This window comes from Pavona decussata, unplaced genomic scaffold (assembly GCF_977016875.1).
Source record: "Pavona decussata unplaced genomic scaffold, jaPavDecu1.1 SCAFFOLD_174, whole genome shotgun sequence".
Classification (NCBI taxonomy): Eukaryota; Metazoa; Cnidaria; class Anthozoa; order Scleractinia; family Agariciidae; genus Pavona; species Pavona decussata.
Genome location: NW_028145585.1, coordinates 862,937 through 879,542, shown reverse-complemented (window position 1 = coordinate 879,542; position 16,606 = coordinate 862,937). Strand labels below are relative to the sequence as shown.

The following is a 16,606-nucleotide window of genomic DNA, read 5'->3' as shown; positions in this document are numbered from 1 at the left end:
AATGGAGAAAGAAAACCTGAAAGAAGCCTTAGAACGTGACCAAGAGATCGACGCAAAAAAGTCTAAGAGATCGAAGGCAAAAAGTTCAAGTAAATTACTATACTCTAAAAATCCCAACAGATGCACAAAACGCGTTCGACCAATCAGAACACGCAACAATTACAAGAAAATACCGCGTCAAGTCTAGAGAAAACGTCTGCGAACAAAAACCATCGATTTACTTTTAACTGGTAAAGCGAGAGCTTTCATTTAATTTTAACAGTCAGGCACGGACGTAGCAAATAAAAACAAAAGCGCAAAATTTCTTTAGTCACCCAATTGAAAACTGTATATTTTTTAACAGTACGGAGTTTAGTCTTATCACGAAAATATGAACAGGAGAGCCATTGGAACCCTGTTGATGTGACCCTTGCAGGAAAGGGTCACATTCAGTATGAACCAAGCCTTTACTGAACTATACAATAACTTGAAAAGCTGATACTCACAATAGAAACGGGCCCACTGGCTATTCGATTGGTCATTTTAATCTGAATGGGATAACAACAGGGATCCAAAAAGGTGCTGAAAATTAGAGGATGACTGGACCTAAGACTGATTGGGTAAAATGTTAAAAGTGTTTAATTTTATTTAACAGAGTATTCGTATGGCGGGGATTCCAGAGTATTTGGAAGTCATGATAAAGCAAGATCGTTGTGCATCACAAATTTCCCTTCATTATAAGTTGCATACTGTACATCCCATAGCTGAATTCAGAGTAATGATCTAATCCTCTTGCTCGCTAGTTCTACCACACGACCAAAGGAAAGGTACTAGAGGCACCACGCGTTCCTTAATTTATCAAGGAGAAATTTCCACAAACATCAGATGTTTGAATTTGGAATAAAATACTTTGGATTGCATTATTACATAGAGGTGAGCGAGCCACGATGAGCGGACTATGCCCAAATCACCGCGAGGCAAATCAGATATTAATTCAGTCGCCTTACGGTACAGTTTAGATAAGAGTACGTTGTGAAAATCACTTTATAGTTAACATTCACCAGGCAAAGCTTTTTTCGCAACAATTAACTTCCAAAAACTATGGTATTGTTTTCAACTTTTTCTTATCTGTTTCATGTCAAAAACGAACCTTACAGTTGTAACGGTAACTGTGTAGAAAAAAAGGTACTAGTACGACTACATTAGCTGTTGAAATTTACAGACGTCAAGAAGAAAAAGGGCCATGACAAAGAAGCAAAAACAACAAAAAACAAAACAAAAAAATTCAACTCTGGTAACTCTGGTACCTCCCTTTTTATTTCAATTTTTCAGCTGAAGATAGCCGTCATTGACAAACTAGACGTTATGTTCACCAACCGAACATCACAGAAGCCTGGGTATGTACCTCACCAACATTTCTAGTCCCCTTAACTAAATCAGTTATGTTAGTTCAGCTATGTATGGAATATCGTTTTTCCAATTTTATTGGCCCCTGTGGCTGCCACCAACATTTTACATCAATCTTCCACCTTCAATGGACCCGTACGGCTTGGAAGGGAAATGGTAAGTCTATAATTATTGAGCTAGCCGTAGCCACCACTTTCCTTTTCGCAGGGTTTCTCGGTGTTGCTTATGCTATTTTAGGTAACCCATAGGTTGTCTTTAAAACTAATACAATTGTTTCTTTCTGTATAATGGAGGTCCTCAGAACACGACGCTCAGAATCAATTTTGGTGATGTGCCATGGTCATGCGATGGAACAGCACAAGATATGGTTGCCGTCATGTTGCCAGGGGAGGACAAGGCAACCAAACGGAAACCAATTTTTTTCCCGCTATGGCAGCATGCTCGCCGAGAAAGATCGGGAACTGATAACTGATTTAGTTCTCGATATTTCTAAAGAACTTTCTAGGGTTTTAGAAGAGGAACGATGAGCCGACTTAATACTCAAAAACCAAAAGCAATATAGCGCATTTTCTATTTGGTTAGATTCATTTCAATGCAACTGGAAGTTGATTAGAACCACTAATTTCTCGCACAACGGCGTTATCATTGGTATTTGTTTGGCGTTTCATAAGACTTTCATAAGATCGGCAAGTTAAATCAATCATTATGAATGTGCGTTGTAGAAGTTAGATTCGACAAGATGCCTATACTGGCATTTACGCGTGATGCTTAATGTGGCCTCATTGATTTCCATTTTGTGCTTCTCAGATTTATAAAAATATCCTAGCTAATGGAATAGTTTGAGTCACAAAGATAGGGTTATGTTGTTTCCCTTGTGTTACGCCTCTTATCGTTGTACCGGAAATTCCATTACTGCGTGATATTTTATCGTTGTGTTACTAGAAATCATACCGCAAATTACTTTCTCATAACGTCATGCTTAGCAGTGACCTTTCCTTAGCGCATTGTGGTTCTAAAACTGTCAAACAAAGCACGATTCCTTCGCAGAAACTCTCCAATTTCCACCGTTTAAAATGTCCAGTGCTTCTTAGAAGTTATTCTTTCGATTTACCGCTTCAAAATGGTTAATTTGTCGTTTGAAAACGGCACACTTGTGTCTACAACATGTTAACAATATGGCGCCACAGTTTAATCCGGTTTTGATAAATAAAACAAATGATGCTTTGACGTCACACAAGTAGGGGTGAGTGGGTCCCCTCCCTCGCGATATAAGCGACAAGAATGGATTTTGATTGGCCTGCTTTTGTTGAAGACAATCAGAACAATACATCCCGAGTAGGAGAGGGGAGAGTTTAATGAATAAATTAACGTACAGATTTGTGGCTACGACGGAGAAAAAAAAAAAAGAAATCAACCCGTTTTTAGACACGGTATGCCCCTTCAGGGCATCCCGCGTAAAAAGATACCCGAACTAAACCTAGACACGGCCTGCCCTGCGGGCATCCCGAGTAAAAAAGAAATCTACCCGTTTTTAGACACGAAATGCTCTTCAGGGCTTCCCGCGTAATAAGACAAAATAAAACAGTAGCAAAATAACGTGACAAATTGTCTGATCAGTCTGCTGATTTAAACGGGAAAAAGCCGAGTTCACCTCAAGAAGTTCAAGAGGTCCTAAATGAGACAATCTGGAATAACAAACTTCTTTGTGTAGACAAAAGGTGTTCGTACAGAAAGGATTTTATTGACCTCGGCTTTCTGAGAATAGGTGATTTAGTCTTATTAGATTTTCTCTCACTTCTATTATCCCCAGAGCAAAGATTAATACTTATTTAATTCAATCCCGTCTGAAGGGCGTGCACTTGCTTAAGCTTCCAGTAATATACCATTTAGTGCTCCCATTCCGAGCACTCTGATAATCAAGACAGACAGCGGCAATTTAACTCCAATTTCCGATGTCTGTTCGAAACATTTATTAATTTTTCCTTGAGAAAAAACGGATCCCATCCACCGCTAAACAAAGTTTAAAAATAAGTATTCAGATACAATTGTTGATTTGGAAAAGATTTCGCCTTAGCTTTTAACGCTACATTAGAATCAAATCTTAGGGAATTTCAATATAAAGATACTAAATTTAATATTGTTTACACCAATGAAAAGTTATTTCGGCAAGCTCCCTCCGCCCAACTGACTCTCCATCTTGTACTTTCTGCCAAGAGAACATAGAATCCATCGAGCATTTACTTTTCACGAGCAACTGAGTATCTTCTGAAGTTGGAAACACGTTTTGTTCTGGTTAAGGAATAATGGAATCCAAATCAATGCGCTAAAATAGACATATTTGATAATTTGAAAAATTTGATGCTACGGATCATTTCATTGTGATCAATCACATGCTATACAATTGGATAAACATTAGCTTTCCCCCCAAACATGCCAAACAGGTGTATCTAATCTTTCTATTCAGGTTTCGCGAGGAGTAGACTTGTAAACAACATATATATTTTTATTTTGCAAGGCAAAATAACAAACTATTGCAACATCTAAAGAAATGGGAAAAGTCAATCCACATATTTCTATAACATTAAGTGACGACCCTGGAAGCTAGTTATACAGTTACAGGTTTTGTGTCAGCGAATTGTGTTCTCTCTTGTTATTTATTTCCTATTGTTGCTTTTTGACTTTATTTTATGTAATAGTACTACCTCTTTTTCCCCTTTTTTGCAATTGTAAAAATTGTATTCTTGAATATATGATAATCAAAAAAATTTTAACAAAAAAATGACTTTAAATCCAATTTTAAGATCACTTAAACTAAATGAATATTTCGCCCACACCTTGGAGAAAACAAGAGATATTCGCGTATAGTAAGACTTCAGAATATTGACGAGAGTACAAGCAATGCAGCCGAATGCATAGTACGGTAGTTGACGAGGATTCAAACCCTGTGAGAACGCAATAGATTTTGCCGCGGCACACAAGGTAGCGGCTAGCGCGTATAAAAAAAAATTTGCTAAAGTGTATAGGGGTTGACAAGGATTTTGAGTACGCAACGCCGGAATAGCAGACAGTATAACCAGCTCATGACAGAGTGCGCACGCGGAGAGACCAGGTATTTGTCAGTGCACGAGATTTTGCGCAAGTGAATTATATAGAAATACTAAGTTTTAGAAAGAGAACATGGGATTTGGTGAGGGCGTATGGGAGTTATATATAAAAGATTTTGTAAGAAAGTTACAACGAGTGTAAGCAGCTCGTGAAAGTTGACCGCATGTGTGTGAGAATGGGCAAGAGCGCTTAAGTCTTGACAAGGATTTTGTTAGTGCAATTCTAATCTCGTGGGTTTTTTTCTTGAAACGTGAGCAGGCTCACAACAGCAAGAAAAAAACGGCGCGTGCACGATTGCACGTCAATCTAGATTGTTTCTCTATTCACACGCATCAATCAACGTCAACCGATTTATAAAAGAGATAAATATAATGAACCCATATCCGGCGGTACTTTTGCAGAACATGTGTACATTGATTTATTTCAGTATATCCATCTCATTACCTAAGTATATGGTGGCCCCAAAAGTAATCTCCAATAAATTTGTTGGCGTTGGAATCATTTTTGTCGGGTGGATTTATTTCTTAAACGCTGTTATATACCTTTCTAAACGAAATAATACAATATGTATTTTAACCCTTTTAAATGAAAAAACTGAAAATATCCTCGGGGTGTTTCGCCTGATAAATTTCATGGCAATATTTAGTCTTTGCGGATTGATCAGACCTGTTTCTCGTAATTCCTCCTTTGGTAGTGTTCCTTAGTATTGTAGCTCCAACAGTAATCTCTTATAACGTCGCTAGCGTTGGAATCATTTTTGTTGCCGGTGGATTTATTTCTTAAACGCTAATAAACACCTTACTAAATCGAAATGGAACAATATGCGGAAAGCCGTGTTAACCCTTTTAGATGGAAAGACTGAAAATATCCTCGGGCTGTTTCGCCTGATAAAGTTCATTACAAGATACTGAGTTATTTAGTCTCTGCGGATTGATCAGGCCTATTTCTCGTCGGTAATTCCGTTTTTAGTAAGAAAATCATTTGATAAGAGGGCGCACAGTGTACGAGGTATAATTCTTTGGTCTCTAATCACACCGGGCAGCAAATTATTCACTTAACTTTACATGGTTCTGGTAAATAGGTGTTTCAGCTTTTACAAATTGAATTGAACTTTATTCCTAAAGCGGGTGCCGTTACTTTTCCTCGAGCCACGCTATAATCTAAGGTGGTCCTTTTAATAGGCTACATCAGTTCACTGAAATTTTACAATGGGGAGCAGCAATTTTCACAAGTTCCTCCATAGCATTTTAAGAGCATTTTTGGTTGTTTTTCGCAAATTTACCTGATAGAAGAACAATAATGAAAAGCCATTTATCAATATTGAATGTTCGATAAGTGCCTGATACTAGCACTTATCACATAAGATGACGGAATCAGTAAATATCAGTTAATGATGGTGAGAGGATTTTTCCGGAAAACTAGTTCAGTTTCAGCCTAATTGTAACATTGTTATATATTATGGCTTCAACTGAACGACCACCTACGCAATGTGAATTTAAAAAAAACGGGAAATTTTCCCCAGGAAGTTCCGATTTGTCTTTGCTTAAAAACAGAACAACAACTTTATTTAAAGGACACGTACCTCCGTTTATTTTTGGAAAGAGTACATTAAAGGGATACGGCTCGGAACCAAAATGTTGATGAGCAAAAGTAATTAAAGTTTATGATAGAGAGGATATTACACGGCGGCGCGAAGATATGAATTTTATTTTCGAGTGTGTTTTTTTTTGACACGAGAAAGAAATCTTCATATCTTGAAGCCACCCGGTAATTTTCTTTTTATTATATGGACAAAAAATTCAAAGTTACGAGACTTTTAATTTTATTCTCCAAAAAGTAAGCCCGACGGCTAATCTTATAATTACACAGCTATCCATCACGCAGCATACAAAAATAAATTTTCAAATCTTTTTTAAAATCGGCAATGAAAGGCAAGATCCCGCGATTTGAGCACTATAAAAAGAAAGCGAATCTATCGCTCGCCATTTCTCACTGATTGTTTGCACAAACAACCATAAAAAAAGCGGGAAATGACGTCATCAACATCCTCACTAGTCCCGGATGTAGTCTCGTATGAATTTACGAGTAGTTCATTTTTCAGTAAAACACTCGTCACGGTCTATATAATAAAAACAGTTTTTGTTTATAAATTATTGTACGTGGCCGTTTCATTTTTCGTTTCTTGTCTATTGGTCTCTATTTGTGGGACAATCTCTAAGTTTCTTTTTATCCAATGAAGAAATTAAGTAAACGGCCATTAAACCTAAGTATAAATGTGGATCAACAATAGATAAACGTGCAGTTTGTAAAATATTTTTCCCATTAAAACAATATCCAAACGAGCAATAATACAACTAAATTAAACTTCACTAAAGAGCTTTCAAATAGAATTACAGCAGATCCAGCCACATAACAATTAAAGATGCTAACTATTTATCTCATGACAACCTTCACACTGAAAAACTCTGGGGTTTTTTTATTACTCGAGCAAATTCACACCCTGATGTTGTTATGCCATGTCTCTTAATCTTTTTGAAAGCTTTTTAACAAACTGAGAAGCATTTCAACGAAGGTAATGATTTGCTTCCACATACGGTAATCACTATAAACATAATAGCTTTCCAAAAAAAACTTATCGTTTGTTTACATGTCATAAACATAACGATGATTTATAACACCAAGTTCGTGTTTTCCTACATAAGCTCCAGCTTTCGAAAAACTAATAATAAAATGTGACAGTTCAAATTAAAGCTGTTAGGAATAATTCAATAAACTCGAATGTTATTATATTTTTTTAATAATAATAAAAACTTTTGCGACCCGGTTTCTACCCACTCTTCCTGTTTTTTGAAAAAATTGTGATGGTGGGCAGCGTAAACCACCTTATGCGCATGCCAGGCTTACCAATCAGGTCTCGTTTCTCTTATAAAAGAACATAAGTGAACGATGTGACAGTTAACAGCGCCCAAAAGTTTACAGCTTCCCGACAGCTTGCACTAAAGAAAATGCTTTTCTTGAGGGCAACCGTCATTTTTTTGTTCTTCCACCATGGAATGTGCTCTGATTTTCACGGACAAGAAACAGGTGTGTTGATTCGTTAGGAACAGAAAAAGCTCTTTAAAGTGGTTTTTGCGTTTCCCATCTCATTTTAGAGATTTTTGAATTGATATTTTTGCCAAACACAGCTTCTCATGTACGGATTCGTTTAACTGAAGGGTTAGACTTAGGGTAAAGCGGTTCTGTGGGGAACAGCGCCGGGTTGTTCAAAAGCCTATTAACGCCAATGTACGATTAAAAGTTTACCGAGGTTTTTATCGCGCTCTTCAAAAGTGGTTTAGTTTAAAGTTAAATTCAAGATAAAGGGAAAGAAAAGTCTGAGCCAAAACTAAGGGGCAAAAATTTTTTGGAAGAATCTTTAGCGATTAGTAATTAAACTCGAATAAAAGTTCACGTTAATCCAAGATTAGCTCAAACGGGCTTTGAACAACTGGGCGCAGAATGTTATCATTTTCATGCTAACAGTTTACTTTCACCAAACACCATGTATTTCAGAAAAGGCTACTTCAAAGTGAAATGTCTGAATATCTCAAGCAAGGAAACGAAATAATTCCTTACGAAGAGAGTTTTCTCCGAAACAATTTGTTAAAAGCTCGTACATGGTTGAAGTTTAAGTTAAAAACGTAAATGGGCCAACGTAGTTTTCAACCTATAAACATTAGCTTGGGGATTTCTCAAAGGTTTTTGATGAAAAGCTAACCTCTTAATTTTCTGTCTTTGTTGTAGATTCTTTAAAAGAAAGAGGAGAGGACGACAAGACAAACAAGTTAAAAACATCGGTTCGTGGCTGTAACTCGCATTCTTGTCGAAACAGACCACAAGAAGCTTCTCTTCTCAGTTCAAGAGACGCGCCCTTTCAGACGGCTTCTTCTAGTCAAACGGCGGCAACTCTAAGGAATACAATTCCAAGTTCAGAATCTGACGAAATATTGCGTTCCAAGAGGGGTGGTATTATTGGTCCCGACCATAGAATTTACATAAAGCCTTCAGTGACTCAAGTTATGCCTTTCAAAGCCGTTGTCAAGATAAAGCTTGGCGCAGACCCAGGTTCATGTTCAGGAATTCTGATTGGTCCACGCCACGTGCTGACCGCTGCCCACTGCTTTCACGACGGGCGGAGGTTCATAAGCGCGAAGCGTACGTTGAATGTCGGCGTTCTTCAGCCAAATCAGCGCTTCACTTGGTACCGTGTCAAGAAAGTCTTTCTACCGAGCAGTTGGAACAAAACCGTATCAGGAGCCAATCGAACCATGAACCCGGACAATGATTACGCGGTGCTATCGCTTCAGCGGCCACACGGGCGGTCATTTCTTAAAATCAAGGCTTTCTCAATGAACAACCTCCGCCGTTTTACGACCATGCATTTTGCTTGCTTCCCAAACGACAAGCGTGCAAATACGATGTGGTATTCGTCGTGCCCAGTCGGCTGGCAGCCGACCAAAGGCACCTCCCGAAGCATAATCATGAATAAATGCGACGCGGCTGGAGGTTGTTCGGGAGCCGGTGTTTACATCATTAACCGTTTCCAAGGAGGTAATCGATACGCCATCGGGGTGTTAACCCTTTCGATCAAAAATCATTCGTTAAATGTCATAACGCGGTTGACTCCAAAAAAAGTTAAGCAAATATGCGGTTGGATTGGAGGACGGCAGGCATCGGGATGTAACACACACAAAATTTAAATTAAAAAACCGGCTCTTTAATAAAATTTTAAGAGTAAGGAAGAAATTTTTACTGCATGATATTAAGAGAAAATGTATTACAATATGTTCTCCTAAGAACTTTTTTGTTAGTTGTTGCTAGAAGGTAAAGCCAAAATTAAAATCAAGCATGTTAAAGACCTATTTGTGCGAGTTGACATTGATATTGCGATCGGGTTCTCTGCTCCATTAATTAATAGTCAACCGGAGACCGTATTTGGTTCGGAGAAAAGAAGAAATAATAATTATTTCCTAGGGTAATGAATAGGCCATAAAATAAACTGAACTGAATACTAGCCAGCTGTAAAAAATGATGTCCAACCTCTTTATCTCGCCTATGACTTCAAATTGATGATTGAATATTTTACAGGGATGGATCATTAGCCTTTCGCCCAATCCCCAACTTGGAAGACCAAGAGCTGTATTTACTTAAATTTGACCTCATCTCCTCCTCATTGAACTAAACCTTAATTATTATTATTATTATTATTATTTATTATTATTATTATTATTATTATTATTATTATTATTATTATTATTATTATTATTATTATTATTATTATTATTATTATTATTATTATTCACCTGGAACTGACCTCCCGGCAAGGTCGAACCTATCAAGGGTAGTAGTCCCCAGGTTGTGTAGCTTCCAGAACCCTTAAGCTAGTACCTTACACCTCCCCTTCATTAGAACAGCGAAAAGGAAGAGAATAAGAGGGGAAAGGTGAGGCGAAGCCAGCCCGGTCCCTAGGCATTCTCTCTTCCTTTGTTGTCCGCGTGAAGTCTGGGACGGGAGCGGGCGCTTATGACTAGGCATAAACGTGCCGGAAACACTTAAAGACTGGGAAGAGTCGAATTTTTCCAGGGTGGACTATGGACTACGCCAGGTGATCATGGGGTGTGTTCGAATAAAGCCACAAACTGACTGTTGGAAATTTCAGACACTGGCGAAAACGTTTTGCACATGCCACCATACTAGACTAGAGTCGCAAAAAAAAATGAAAAGGAAAGGCATGCATAGAAACAAAAAATACGCGGTGCACATGTGGTGACTGAATTAAGATTTTTGGCTTCGCGTTTCTGCTTTTAATAAATTTGGAAACTGCGGCTCACTTTTGCTCACATGGGCCTCACCATACGCCAAACTAAGAGCTATGATTGGTAAAAGCAAAGAAATCAGAATAAACCTATACTTCTAATAGAGGTAATTCAATGCATTCATTGTGGCAAGGTTTCGATCCCAGCATTTATGAGGACGTTCAATTTTAGGGACTTTTGATGATCCAATCGAAATATGACTTGGCCCAAATGAAATTATTTCGCAATTCATACCATTGCCTTTCCTAGCTAGACCTCTCGCTCTTCTCTGTTGTTGACAAATGGAGAAAGAAAGCCTGAAAGAAGCCTTAGAACGTGACCAAGAGATCGACGCAAAAAAGTCTAAGAGATCGAAGGCAAGAAGTTCAAGTAAACTACTATACTCTAAAAATCCCAACAGATGCACAAAACGCGTTCGACCAATCAGAACACGCAGCAATTACAAGAAAATACAGGGTCAAGTCTAGAAAAAGCGTCTGCGAACAAACAACCATCGGTTTACTTTTAACTGGTTAAGCGAGAGCTTTCATTTAATTTTAACAGTCAGGCACGGACGTAGCAAATAAAAACAAAAGCGCAAAATTTCTTCAGTCATCCAATTGAAAACTGTATGTTTTTGAACAGTACGGAGTTTCCTCTTATCACGATCTTTGACGGAGACAATAGAGGCGCTTTTGAAAAAAGTAAGGAACTACTGCAGAAGCCTATATCAACACATGTAATTAATACTGCTTAGTGTCTATTTTGTCGATAAGCAGTTTAGGACACCATTAAGATCCTTGATGTCTACTTTCTTATGACTACCCACAAAAAATATAGGACGTCGCAAGTTCTAATCATCCCTATTTGTGCCTATTAGGTGGATTCGATGAGACCACAACTCGTTCAAATACCAGCGACTCCACGGTAAGTAAATAATTAAATAATACCGTTGTCATTTTAGATAAGACCGTCAATTATGGTGAGTTACAAGGTTATATTTTTTTAAAATTTATTTCCTGATTATGGAAAGCCGTTCTAGCCAAAATGAAACGGAGCCGTTAACCTTGTATAGTCCAACAGAAATATCTGACACGTACTGTAATAAATATGAACAGGAGAGCCATTAGAACCCTGTTGATGTGACCTAATCTCGTACCCAGATCTCCCACGGTCAGGCGGATGGGAGATCTCACATTTCGACATTCCCGAACCGACTACTGAGATCGGGGTACGAGATTACATTTCGACATTCCCAAACCGACTACTGAGATTGGGGTACGAGATTAGACTAATCCAGGACCGTACATAGCGGGGGGGGGGGGGGGGGAGGGGCAGCTGCCCCCGCCAGGAAAAATATTTTTTCTCTAACATAGTGTTTGAGTTTGCTGAGCTATTTCTTGTAGCAATATTAGTCCGAAATAGACATCTGTACTTCGATTCCGATTTTGTAATTCTAAGATAAGAAATAACACTGTTTTGCAACGTAAGAATTATGGTCATTTTAATATACTGGTACTTTACTTAACTCTGTTTAACTTTATTTTTGTGTGTATTTATGTGTGTTTGTTCTTGTGTCCCTGACCTTAACATTTAAATATCTTTTCTTACAGCTGGCTGCCTGGCATTTTTAACTTTTAGGTTATTTCGGGCAGCCAGCACCCCTATCATCTATTGTATGTATATATTTAAATTTTCTGTTGTAGTAATAATGGGGTGAAATAAAGTAATGTGATTGAAATCACAAGAAAATCGACTAATTGACTGAAAAACATTCCTGCAATGTGAATCCCAAATAATTGTTTTGGAAGTTCTTTCGAGGCAAAAGCCAGTACGCCTGTTGCTTAGAATTTGGTGTGTAAATAAAGAGTGACAAGCCTAAGCCACTCCCTGGAGCGGGTTTTAGCCCTTTTAAATCTAGCTTACAGGAGTATGTTTTTTCATATTGATTCTTAAAGCATGCGCTACTCCCAAGTATTTGTAGCGGGTTTGGAGGATTTGATAGAGCCTTGGATTTAACCATCGTATGTTTAACATCACAGGTCATTTGTGCCTAATGAGTTTTGATTTTCCTCTTTTGAATTCTCCTCATTTTGAATATGACCTCTTATTCTGTATGTTCAACGATGCTGTTTTTATGCCATATAGGGCATTTCAGCTGGGTTTGGTTTGGCTCGTTTACTTGCGTGATGGCTTTAACTGCCTTTGTTGAGATTTGTGTAACGTTAGGACAGGAAGTAATCATTGCTTGTCTCGTGCAATAAGCTTTCTGTAGTTGTTGTAATTCCTGACCCGGCTATTAGTTTTTGCCACAAGGTGTTGTGTTTCTTTCCACGGTTATTTGGTATTTTGGTTCTCTGGTAATCGTTGTAGCTATGCAACGTGTCACAGTAACAAAAGGCTTGAATGGTACGTAAATCACGACTGTGTTTTTGCAAATGCTTCGCTCCACTGTTATAGTGTGTTTGAATTGTGGGGCTCGGTGATTTTCTCCCTTTGTTTACAGCAGTGCATCAACTGTGTTTTAAATTTACCATTAGATGAGAGGCAATGTTTGGTTCAAGCTAAACAAGGTGTTTATGCCATAAAAAGTCATGACATGACTTTTTTTTTCTTAAAAGGTCTTAGAGGCAGCTTTCCGTGTAGGGGTGTGAACAAAACGTCCAATAAGAAACCCTGTCTGTATACGGGAGACCCCTGTGAGGGGTGTGCAGAGTTTGCCCCCCCCCCCCCCCCCAGAAAAAATCCTAGGTACGGCCCTGTAATCTAATCCTCTTGCTCGCTAGTTCTACCACACGACCAATTTAGATAAGAGTACGTTATGAAAATCGCTCTATAATGAACAAAAAATGACGCTTTAAATTATCGGTCATTCACAAGGCAAAGCTTTTTTCGCAACAATTAACTTCCAAAACTATGGTATTGTTTTCAACTTTTTCTTATTTATTTCATGTCAAAAACGAACCTTACAGTTGTAACGGTAACTGTGTAGAATAAAAAGGTACTAGTACGACTACATTAGCTGTTGAAATTTACAGACGTCAAGAAGAGAAAGGGCTATGACAAAGAAGCAAAGACAACAACAACAAAAAAATTCAACTCTGGTAACTTTGGTACCTCCCTTTTTATATTTCAATTTTTCAGCTGAAGATGGCCGTCATTGACAAACTAGAGGTTATGTTCACCAAGCGAACATCGCAGAAGCCTGGGTATGTACCTCACCAACATTTCTAGTGCCGCTAACTTAAATCAGTAATGTTAGTTCAGCTATGTATGGAATATCGTTTTTCCAATTTTACAGGACCCTGTGGCTGCCACCAACGTTTTACATCGATCTTCCACCTTCAATGGACCCGTACGGCTTGGAAGGAAAATAGTAAGTCTATAATTATTGAGCTAGCCGTAGCCACCACTTTTCTTTCCACAGAGGTTCTCGGTGTGGCTTTATGGTATTTTAGGTAACCCATAGGTTGTCTTTAAAACTAATACAATTGTTTCTTTCTGTAAATAATGGAGGTCCTTGCTGAAGAAGTAGTTACAATCTTAATCATGGAGCGAGAAAACTGCGGTTATGAGACTGCTACGGGTCTAGCGTTTGGACATGACCAGCCTTTAAATACTCTGTACTATGAGAAGTGGTACGAGCTTCTTCCAAGAGCAAGAGTACCCGTCCATGGCAGATGTGCAGGCTCGCGCAGCGTATGACGTGAAAGTGACGGACTTCCTTCAGAACACGCCGTTCAGAATCAATTTTGGTGATGTGCCATGGTCATGCGATGGAACAGCACAAGATATGGTTGCCGTCATGTTGCCAGGGGAGGACAAGGCAACCAAACGGAAACGGATCAAGGACCTTGTCCTCTTCTGGCATCCAAATTTTTTTCCCGCTATGGCAGCATACTCGCCGAGAAAGATCGGGAACTAATAACTTATTTAGTTCTCGATATTCCTAAAAAACTGTCTAGGTTTTTAGAACAGGAACGATGAGCCGACTAAATACTCAAAAAACAAAAACAATATAGCGCATTTTCTATTTGGTTAGATTCATTTCAATGCAACTGGAAGTTGATTAGAAATTTCGGACCACTAATTTCTCGCACAACGGCGTTATCATTGCTATTTGTTTTGCGTTTCATAAGACTTTCATAAGATCGGCAAGTTAAATCAATCATTATGAATGTGCGTTGTAGAAGTTAGATTCGACAAGATGCCTATACTGGCATTTACGCGTGATGCTTAATGTAGCCTCATTGATTCCCATTAGGTGCTTCGCAGATTTTTAAAACTATCTTAGCTAATGGAATAGTTTGAGTAACAAAGATAGGGTTATGTTGTTTCCCTTGTGTTACGCCTCTTATCGTTGTACCGGAAATTCCATTACTGCGTGATATTTTATCGTTGTGTTACACTTGAGTTTACAACATGTTAACAATACGGCGCCACAAATTTAATCCGGTTTTAATTAATAAATCAAATGATGCTTTGACGTCACACAGGTAGGGGTGAGTGGGTCCCCTCCCTCGCAATATATACGACAAGAATGGATTTTGATTGGCCTGCTTTTGTTGAAGACAATCAGAACAATACATCCCGACTAGGAGAGGGGAGAGTCTAATGAATAAATTAATGTGCAGATTTGTGGCTTCGACGAAGAAAACACAAGATGCCTATACTGGCGTTAACGCGTGATGCTGTGGCTGATTCATTTATCCCAACTGTATGCTTTGCAGTTGATAAAACTATCCTTGCTAATGGAATAGTTTGAGTCACGGAGATCGCGTTATGTTGTTTCCCTTGTGTTACGTTACTTAGGGTCTTACCGGAAATTTCGGAAATTCCATTTCGATAACGTAAGCTTCTCAATGACCTCTTTTCAGTCTCGCATCGTGGTCTAAGACTGTCAAACAAAGCACGATCCCTTCGCCAGGAACTCACCAATTTCCACCGTTTTAAATGTCGAGTGCTTCTTAAAAGTTATTCTTTCGATTCACCGCTTCAAAATGGTGAGATTTCCGTTTGAAAACGGCACACTTGAGTCCACAACATGTTAACAATATGGCGCCACAATTTAATCCGGTTTTGATAAATAAAACAAATGATGCTTTGACGTCACACAAGTAGGGGTGAGTGGGTCCCCTCCCTCGCGATATAAGCGACAAGAATGGATTTTGATTGGCCTGCTTTTGTTGAAGTCAATCAGAACCATACATCCCGACTAGGAGAGGGGAGAGTTTAATGAATAAATCAATGTACAGATTTGTAGCTGCTACGAAGAAAAAAAAAGAAGAAATCGACCCGTTTTTAGACACGGTATGCCCCTTCAGGGCATCCCGCGTAAAAAGATACCCGACCCTAGACACGGCCTGCCATGCGGGGATCCCGCGTAAAAAAAGAAATCTACCCGTTTTTGGACACGGAATGCCCTCAGGGCATCCCGCGTAATAAGACAAGATAAAACAGTAACAAAATAACGTGACAAATTGTCTGATCAGTCTGCTTGTCAGTTCCTATGTGTCTTCCAGTTTTTAAAGTTTTCTACCTACTATACCTCAAGCTTTTGCTGATAGGACTTAAATTCTGTAGTTTTAATATTAGTCAGAAACTATGACAAATGAACGAAAGGTTTCTTTAGTTTGAATTTGTTACAGTTTGATTTAAGAAATAAAACAACGTTTTGTAGCAGTAAAATGTCTGCTCTAGTCTTTGTATCGCAAGCCCGCGTAAAAATATGTGCAATGACGTTTTTTTTCCTCTATTAATCAAACTATTAAATGACGTTGAGCTGTGGTTCAGTTTAGTTTCTTAAAATATCATCCTCAATAGAAAAAACCGTCAGCTTATAGTAGCTGTCGTGACCTATGGCGAGAAGGTCATCAATTCCGGAACATCATAATTTGTCATAATTTATGCGCCGTACTGTTTTCGGCACGGCACTCGATTCGGCACTTAGAGTACATGGTTTGCGTGTGACAATTGGCAAGAGCGCTAAAGTCTTGCCGTGACAAGGATCGTTTTGATAGCGCAACGGAAAATTGAAGCGTGTAATTCTAATCTCTTGTTTTGTGAAACTGTGAGCAGGTCACGACAACAACAAAATAACGACGCGTGCACGATTGCAGGTCAAATTAGACTGTTTCTCTATTCACCCGCTTCAATCAACGTCAACCGATTGATAAAAGAGCTAACAATAATAAACTAATATCTGGCGGTACTTTTGCAGAACATGTGTACTTTGATTTATTTTAGTATATCCACCTCGTTGTCTCAGCATATTTTGGCTC

General features: G+C 38.6%; 2 protein-coding genes across 2 annotated transcripts in view; one reads left to right on the top strand and one right to left on the bottom strand.

The window, feature by feature from the left end:
• Positions 1–16,606, bottom strand: part of LOC146463861 (small ribosomal subunit protein bS16m-like) — a 167,910-nt gene that overhangs the window by 100,384 nt on the left and 50,920 nt on the right. The gene's annotated exons all lie outside the window — the stretch shown is intronic.
• On the top strand, positions 7,470–9,392 carry LOC146463865 (serine protease 23-like). Its single transcript, XM_085083989.1, has 2 exons — positions 7,470–7,575; positions 8,275–9,392. The coding sequence occupies exons 1-2, from the start codon at positions 7,497–7,499 to the stop codon at positions 9,228–9,230; spliced, it is 1,035 nt and encodes a 344-aa protein (XP_084940115.1). The 5' UTR covers positions 7,470–7,496; the 3' UTR covers positions 9,231–9,392.